General features: G+C 44.3%; 1 protein-coding gene across 1 annotated transcript; it reads left to right on the top strand.

Annotated features, from left to right (window-relative positions):
* The first annotated feature begins 7,335 nt into the window (after nt 1–7,335).
* STN1 (Nucleic acid-binding, OB-fold-like protein) lies at nt 7,336–8,184 on the top strand. Its single transcript, XM_086520879.1, has one exon. It carries the CDS (start codon nt 7,336–7,338, stop codon nt 7,900–7,902), a length of 567 nt encoding a protein of 188 aa, XP_086377005.1. The 3' UTR covers nt 7,903–8,184.
* Nucleotides 8,185–8,795: the final 611 nt, after the last annotated feature.

The raw sequence follows: 8,795 nt of genomic DNA on the forward strand, positions 1-8,795 counted from the left end.
CAATGAATTAGAGTAGATGATAATATCATCAAAAAACACTCCAGTGAAGGTTCGATGAGGCCTGAACAGCTTCTCCATCAAGCGGTTGAATGTAGCTGGTGCATTAGTCAAGCCAAAAGGCATGACAATGTATTCGTAAAGACCAAATGTAGTACGAAATGCGGTCTTTACAATGTCTTGATCAACTATCCTTATTTGATGATAGCCACTTTTTAGGTCAATCCTACTGAAGTAGGTCGATCCTTGTAGCTTATCAAATAGGTCTTCTACCCGTGGAACGGGAAACCTATTCTTGATAGTGATCCTATTTAGTGCTCTATAGTCGACACACATACGATATGTGCCGTCTTTCTTTTGCACTAAAAGCACAGGTGAGCAAAATGGAGATGAGCTAGGCCTAACCATGCCCTTCTCAATTAACTCATGCACTTGCCGCATAATCTCCTCTTGTTGAGCTTGAGAAACTCTATAAGGAGGTTTGTTAGGCGGTGAACTTCCTGGAAGAAGTTCAATTGCATGGTCTTCATTACCTCGTTTAGGAGGTAGCTCACAAGGGATGTCGTCAATAAAGACATCTTGAAACCCCTTGAGAAAATTGGATAACTCTAATTCCTTTTGGTTGCTTTTATTTTCTTTTGCTAAAGCATTAGGTTCATTTTGAGAATCTTTAACAAAAATCATGTACAACGGAAATAGAGCTCTTTATTGACTTGTTGAAAGCTGGTGTATGTACAATGGGGATGGTGTTACCCATCTCCTTAGCATCTATATACATGTCCTTTTCCCTGAACTTAAAGGAGATTCTCCTTTCAGGAAATTTAACATGGGCAGCCAGACGGTCAAACCATGGTGCCCCTAGGATTACATCCTCATGCTTGAGAGGAGAGATAAAGAAATCCTCTTTGTCCACATAGCCTTGGACATGAAGCCTCAATTTCCCGATTAAGGGAGTGACTGAAGCTTCTTGCCCCTTGAAGGCACTGTCTGCGGGTAGGATATCTCCCATCTCGTAGGATTGTATGCCTAGCTTGGTGGCTAACTCCATAGATATGAAATTGTGAGTAGAACCAGGGTCAAAGAGAATAAAAGCATCATGTTCTCTTACCTTTCCCCAAGCATGGCATAGAGGAGATCCTTTGTGGTGAGTTTGGTGAATCTCCTCCTCTTGGATTTCAACCAAAGAAGCTCTAGGAGGATCTTGGCGGTTGTTCTTTTGGGACAAGCGCGCACCCTTGTTCGCCGCACTTGAAACACCGGTTATCTTTACGATAACGCTCAAGCTCTTCAGGAGAGAGTTTATTCTTTCCTTTGTAAACTCCCTTCTCTTTAGCTTTGTTGGAATTGCCCTTAGGAGACTTTTGGACATTGTCCTTCCCCTTAGGCTCATTGGAACCCTTGTTTTCCGGGGGCTTATTATTTCTTTTACCCCCCGTTTGGAAATTGATTCGCGAGGCCACCATAGTATGGTGTATTACCGCCGATATGGTACGTGGCCTTTGGGAGTTGACATACTCCGCCATTTCTTCGGTTAAGCCCGCACAAAATTGTTGCTTTTGCTCTCCAAAATCCAACTTTTTGAAGACAGTGGCTTTGAGTTGTAGGTCCCAAAACTTGTCTACATATTTGTGGATGGATTCATTGGGAGAGAGCTTTAAGCTTCGCCATTCGGTGAGTACTTTGTCTTTGGCATCGGTGGCCAAAAACTGCTTCATAATGGAAGCTCTTAAAGCCTTCCATGTTCGTGGAGCTTCACCGTTGGCTCGTAGGCTAGACCACCATTGTCTGGCGGACTTTTGAAAGTGCATAGCTACATGGCGTAGCTTAGAGGACTCCGTGAAGCCCTCATCTCCAAACGCCGCATCGAATTGCTGGATAAAGGCCAAAACTTTGTCTGTAGCACCGAAGGTGCCATCATAGGTAAGGAAAGAGATGCTCTTCCCTCCCTCTTTGAATTTCTTCAGCTTGGACGACCTCTTCCATGCGGCATAGGATTTCCTATGGCCTCTTCTTTTTGATGGTTCAAAAGTTGCACCATCACTTTCTTCAGAAGATGAAGAATTTGAAGAAGGTGGAGAAGAGGGTGACCTCTTTCTCGCCTTTTTCTTGTCTTGATCTTTGTCGTCTTCACCATAGCTTTCATAAGAGGAAGAGGATGAAGAAGATGGAGAAGAGGGTGTCCTCTTTCTCGCCTTTTTCTTCTCTTGCTTTTTATCATCCCTCTTTGAATTATGGCGTGGAGAAGAGTGTGATGGTCTTCTCCGCTTTGGTGGTGATGGAGAGCGTTTAGCCCGCCGTCTTCGTGGAGCCATCTCCGCCGAGGTGGCGGCGGGAGACTCGTTTCTTTCGTTCCTTCGGTGGAGGCTCTTGAGTTCTCCTTTGGGAAGGAGATGCATCATCAAGAAGTAAGTTCTTGAGCCCTTCATATGGATTCTCTTCTTCTTCCCGAATCGGAGAGAGACCTCTTTTGGTAGTCTCACAAGGAGGCTTCCTAGGTGTTCTCTCGTCATGGTGATGAGCTTGGAGAATCCCGTGAGCACGGAGCTGCCGTTGCACTTCACTTTGGAGAGATGGATTGCCCATGGCTTGTTGAAGCCTAGAAACAAGATAGTTAACAAGCATTGAAGCATCATTAGTAGCTTGCTCATGAGCAAAATCAAAGTTATCAACATTAATTTCACTCTCTTTACTATTGTCAGCCATTCTAACAACTTTTAGGTGTAAAATTTTTAGGTGTACTTTGGCACTTCAAGCCCTAGTTGCTACTCCTCTTTACCCCTTTAGAAAAAGCACTCAAGCTACTGTACCCGCGGCTCGAATACCATTAATTGCAAGGAATAGAAGAGAGGGTCTTTCGACACCAAAACAGCACCGGCTCCTGTCAAGCTTCTAATAGCTCAATAGTGGTTAAGCCGTAGGCAAGCCCCGTAGGACTCCACTATTAAGACCATCGCTCTCGACGGTGATGCCCCGTTAACTGCACAAAGGCAGGCGCACTGCAAGGCTGAAAAATCCCTATTCTACTTACTCACAGGCAATTAATAATACCAACCATTTGTAGCTAGCTTGAGGACCTCCCTTCTTGAGCAAGAAAAGAGAAACCTTGAGCTCTGATACCAATGTAACATTTAATGGCCTAAAATCTTATGTGTAGCGGAAATTAGCATGAACATAGTGGGCATTTCATTAGAATAGATTCCTAATGAGAATTACAAGAGTGCTTGGGTGGAGAGAGCAACAAAAAGCATAACACCTAGTTAGATAGCATCGACAATACTTTCAAAAGAGAGAGAGAATTAAGCTATTGAAACAGTTGAGGACCGGATTTGCATGGAGCCGGTCCCCCCTCCAAAAGGCTTTGTATTATGGTTTCTCCCATCAAGAGAGACATTGTACAATACAATTCTTTGTGTTCCTTCAAGACTAGCTAGTGCAATGAAGATGGAAGCTTCATACACCAAGCAAAACACTTAATCAAACACAACTTGAATTATCCCCGTTCTCAGACCCAAGACCTCACACACCTTCGAAGATGGTGAGAGCTAGCAGGGTATGAGAGTAGATTGAGAGGAAAAAGAAGTATCTTACGAGAAAGAAGTACATCTCCTCACATAATCACTCATATTAGCATAGCTTAGCTTAGTAATTAGCTTGGTAGAGAAGATGAGCATGCATTGAAGCTTGGCTCTTGGTTGGATTTGCATCCACATGCCAAGAGAGTGTTGATGTAGGCTTCTATCTCACAAGCTTGGAGTAGGTGATGAGCTCTCCATTAAAGCTTGGGAGGAGATAGAGTATTTTCCCTTCACACATGGTCAGTGTGAGAGTGTGTGTGTCAATGCCAAGCAAAAATCAGCCCCCCCTCTCTCTTGGGCGAGCCCTAGCTGCTAAATAAGTCTGGCCTTTGCCTCATTGGACCTCCCCAGGTCAAGCCAATAGGAATTAAGCAGCATAAGTGATAGCCTTTAGACATGTGTCCCCCTTTCCCCTTTTGTGAGAGCTTTAGGTAATTAAATAATTAAACTAAACTCTCATTGGATCCCTTTGCCTCCCGGCCAATAGGAATCAGGCAAGCCATGGGGCTCCTGAATGCTCATTGGACCCCTTGGGAGATTGCCCAATAGTCTTCTAGGAGACTTAATTCTCATTGGTTTCTTTTATTAAATGTTTTTAAATTAATTAAACTAGATTTACTCTAGCTTAATTCTCATTGGTCCACTTCAAGGGTCTTCCAATAGGAACTGGGCACACCTTGTGGGCATCTGGCCTAGGGAGCTGACATGTGTCCCTCATTCCCTTTGTGTAAAGGGAGCCTGTGTGTGTGTGTGTGGCTTTCTCTCTCATCCCCTAGCTTTGGGGCTCGCCCCCTCCCATGTAGGGATGTAGAAAGACTTTTTGGGCACACACTAAGCATCCAATTTTCCCTAGGGTTGACCTTTGGACACAACCTTTGAATTTTGGAACCTTAGCATTTTGGAAGTCTTAATGGGCTGAACCTTAGGGTCTTTTTGGCCCATTGTTTCACATGGCTCTTTTGCAGATGGCCCCCCCTTTGGATCCCTACTGTGGCCGGTCTGCTAGCTTAACCAATATTCTAGCTTTTTCTCCCTTGGCACTTCCCCACATTAAATGATCAGTTTAATATGAGAAAATCATTTAGGAGAATTAGATATTGATTATTATGACAAGGGGTATACTCTCTCTCTCTCTCTCTCTCTCTCTCTCTCTCTCTACACACACACACACACACACACACACACACACTCACAAGCTCATTCTCACTTGGTGAAAGTGTAAGAACTCTATCTCCTTCTCCAAGCTTGTTGAGAAGTTGAGAGCCTACACCAATACTCTTGGCTATGGAATGCAATCCAACCAAGAGCCATGCTTCAATGCTTAAGCTTGCCATCTTCTTCATCTTCATTACTATGCTACTATGCTATGCTAAGCAAGAAGAGTGATGATAAGTGAGGAACTATTCCTTATATGAATGTTTCTTCTCCCTCTTCCTTACCCTCATTCCCCGCTAGCTCTCTCCACCTTCGAAGGTGTTTGAGGCCTTGGGACTGAGGACGGGGATGGTTAATGCTTTTACAAAGTTTATGTTATGCTCATGATGTATGAATCTTTCCATCTTCATAGCATCACCTAGGTCACAAGGAACACAAAGATTGTATTGTACCAAGTCTCGCTTTATGGGAGAATCTATAATACAAAAGCCTATCGGAGGGGGGACCGGCTCCACATAAATCCGGTCATCAACTGTTGTCAAGTTCTCTAACTCTCTCTCTTGCAAAAGTATTATTCATGCCAAGTTAATTAAGTATAATGGTTATGTTGCTACCGTTAGTTAAGTTCACCCTCTATGCTCTCAAAGCAGTCTCATAAAAATGCTCACTCTAATTCTCTTAATTCCGCTATTCTCAAAGTTCATAAGCCATTTCCATTATAGGCATATGGGAAGGCCTAACTCAGCAATAGGACCTCTTTGAGCCTAACTCCTCCACAGGAATACGCCCTTAGTCTTTGATCTCCTTTGTTCAAAAGCTTTGCTTTAACTCACGACCCAAATCCTCTCTCTTTGTCTCCTTTGTTTGGAAGCTTTGCTTTATGACAAAAGGACAATATGCATGCACCTACGACAAACACACTCTCTCTCTCTCTCTCTCTCTCTCTCTCTCTCAGACGCACACACATCCCACAACAACAACATTATTTTGCTTTATAACAAAAGGACAAGATGCACACACAACATATTCCTCTCTCTCTCTCTCTCTCTCTCTCTCTCTCTCTCTCTCTCTCTCTCTCTTAAGGTACGCACATGCAGTGCTGTTGGCCTCGAAAACGGTATAAAATCACACTTGGCCCACTTCCAACAGCGCACGCACCTGTCCAGTTCAATCACAAAGCCATCGGCAACTGATCGTTGCCATCGGGACTGATTACCCTTGGTCCTAACGGTCACTGGCGATGAAGCACCGTTTGCTTGGAGGGAGGGTCCTTCATTGGTGAGCCCCTTCCTGCACTGTGCCAGAGCGCTCTCTCTCTCTTCCTTTCTCTCACTAGAACGTCTGCATGTGCTCATAAGCTATGATGGCTGCTGGCAGAAAGCAGTGACCACTTCTTCACCGGATTGAGCGCATGTGCGCTCTCTATCTCTATCTCTCTCCCTCCATTGGTAGTTTTAAGTTCGTAACTTTGGCACGGCTCAAGGGTAGTCACTCTTCTTGAGTTCCTCTCTCGTTCTCTTCAAGTATGTCTCTACGATTCATTTTTAATCTTGCTTTAAGAAGAATCTCTAAGAAATGCCTTCTCTCTTCCTTTCTCTCGTTTTAAAAGCCTCTGTTACATATCTCTCTCTTACAACTCCTCGTCGGCTAGCTAGATCTTTAAGGTCACTTGGGATAATTTCCTACAACGTTAAAACTCTCTTCTTCTTCTTCTCTCTCGCGTCCGTGTGCATGACAGCTACAGGGCATTTGCTGTGTCAAGAAGCAAGAGTCGCAGCAGGAGGCCGAGGGAAATTCAGACAAGCTCGCCAGGGCACAGAGACAGAGAGAGAGAGAGAGAGAGAGAGAGAGAGAGAGAGAGAGAGAGAGAGAGAGAGAGAGAGAGATGGGTGTTGGGGATAGGTCTATGGGGGGTGGGGTTGGAGAGAGCGCACAAAGTGCAAATAGGAGGAGGAGGAACTCTAAAAGCCTCTGTTACATATCTCTCTCTTACAACTCCTCGTCGGCTAGATCTTTAAGGTCACTTGGGATAATTTCCTACAGCGTTAAAACTCTCTTCTTCTTCTTCTCTCTCGCGTCCGTGTGCACGACAGCTACAGGGCATTTGCTGTGTCAAGAAGCAAGAGTCACAGCAGGAGGCCGAGGGAAATTCAGACAAGCTCTCCAGGGCAAAGAGAGAGAGAGAGAGAGAGAGAGAGAGAGAGAGAGAGAGAGAGAGAGAGAGAGATGGGTGTTGGGGATAGGTCTATGGGGGGTGGGGTTGCAGAGAGCGCACAAAGTGCAAATAGGAGGAGGAGGAACTCTATATGCAGGTTGTTGTGTGCGTGTGGACGAAACACTTAAAACGTTTTTTATTACTGTAGGCAAAGCTGGTAATGACACCGAGTACATGGAAGGGATGGTTAGGGAAGCAGATTTAACTTCATCATGCGCGACGTTTGAAGATCAATACCTCACTAAATCGCAGTTTTACTCTGAAAGCTAAGAATAGTGAAGCCTTGGTGAAGGTATCCGCAAAGATTCTCTTGAATTGAATTAGCAGCCTACCAATAATATTAACCCCCCATTTCTCTGCCTTACGTTGATTACTTGAACGTAAGGCAGCGAAATGGCGGGAAAGAGGAAGGAGGAAGAGATGAACGATGGAAATAGCAAATCTTCGACTGCATTTCCTTGCCATGCACATTTGCTCGCGATGAATTTTCTGTCGCTCAAGGCTTCCTCCTCCACGTCGTCGTGTCGCAAGTGGCTACTGCAGCAGAATAGCGGAGCGGCTATGGTGGTCTACAAAGTGGAGACAATGGGGGTAGTAGTCGGAGTTGAGAGGAAGGAAAAGTACCTGCGTTTCCTGCTCGACGATGGCTCTGGGTCTTGCATCCCATGCATTCTGTGGCTCAACCTCCTCACCCTGGCTCCTCGGCAATACTTCTCCCATCCCGTTTCCATCATCTCCTCACAGGTGCGCGCAGAGCTCAGCTTCGAGGAAGCTTCCAATGTCACTCTGGGTGCCCTCGTCTGTGTGCAGGGTCGCGTCTCCTATTTCAATCAAAATCTCCAGATTACTGTCTCATCTCTTCAGGTAGAATCTGACCCCAATGCGGAGCTCTTTCATTGGCTTGATTGCATGCGTCTCGCATTGCATCACTACAACCTCCTCCCCTCCCCCCATCAATAGTATTGGTTTTCTAACATTCTTAACTCCTGATCCCTGAAAGCTTCTTGTCTACATTGTGATAGATCGCATGTGGGCGATCATTTCAATATACATAAGATTGTGACATAGTAGAATAAAAATTTATCATGATAGATGTCATACTGGGATTCTAGCAGTCATTTTACACCCAAGGGGGATTGTGTGTTTTCTCTTGGAACAATCAAGTACTGTGATTGTGATATTGTCTTTCAAAAAAAGCGATGACAGTGGATATGAACTGGGGAAATGTACAACGGACCTCTATATAAAGCCACAAATTTATATTTATAGTGTCTAAGAGTAGAGAGTTGTTTCGATGAAGTATTTGGTGTTGTAATCGAGTGTTCCACTTTTTTGTTGGCGATCCAAAGGAGTTTCCTTAATCAGGTAAGGCATTGTTAGACTGAGATGGAAGACAAATGCAATCACAATTCAAGTGATGTATGTATACATTGTTTCTATTATTCATACATACTTACATACATATTATATTTTATTATGTATATATACATGTGCACATGTGTATTTATTATCTGTATTTGTGTGTGTGTGCACGCGCGTGTACCGTTTTTCACCAAGGTAGAGTTTACAAGAGCTGAAAGATTTTGAATCCATCAAAGTAGAGATTGGCTTATGCCAGGAGCTGGGTATGAGTATCCGATGTTTCTATTTCACATAATACAGTGGGGAACAGCAGAGGAGGATGAGAAGTGGGCGTTTTTGAAGAGATCCCAAAGCCTTTTTCAGAGCGATATGGAATCTTGACATAGTTGCTTGCAACTCTGGCAGTGATCCAGGTCCAATACTGGCCCTACAGTGCCATTTTTCTTTTCGGGCATGTAGAGCATGAAATACCTTTGGAGTGCCAAATTGGT

The sequence above is a fragment of the Adiantum capillus-veneris genome, chromosome 9 (assembly GCF_014529385.1).
Source record: "Adiantum capillus-veneris isolate H3 chromosome 9, ASM1452938v2, whole genome shotgun sequence".
Taxonomy (NCBI): Eukaryota; Viridiplantae; Streptophyta; class Polypodiopsida; order Polypodiales; family Pteridaceae; genus Adiantum; species Adiantum capillus-veneris.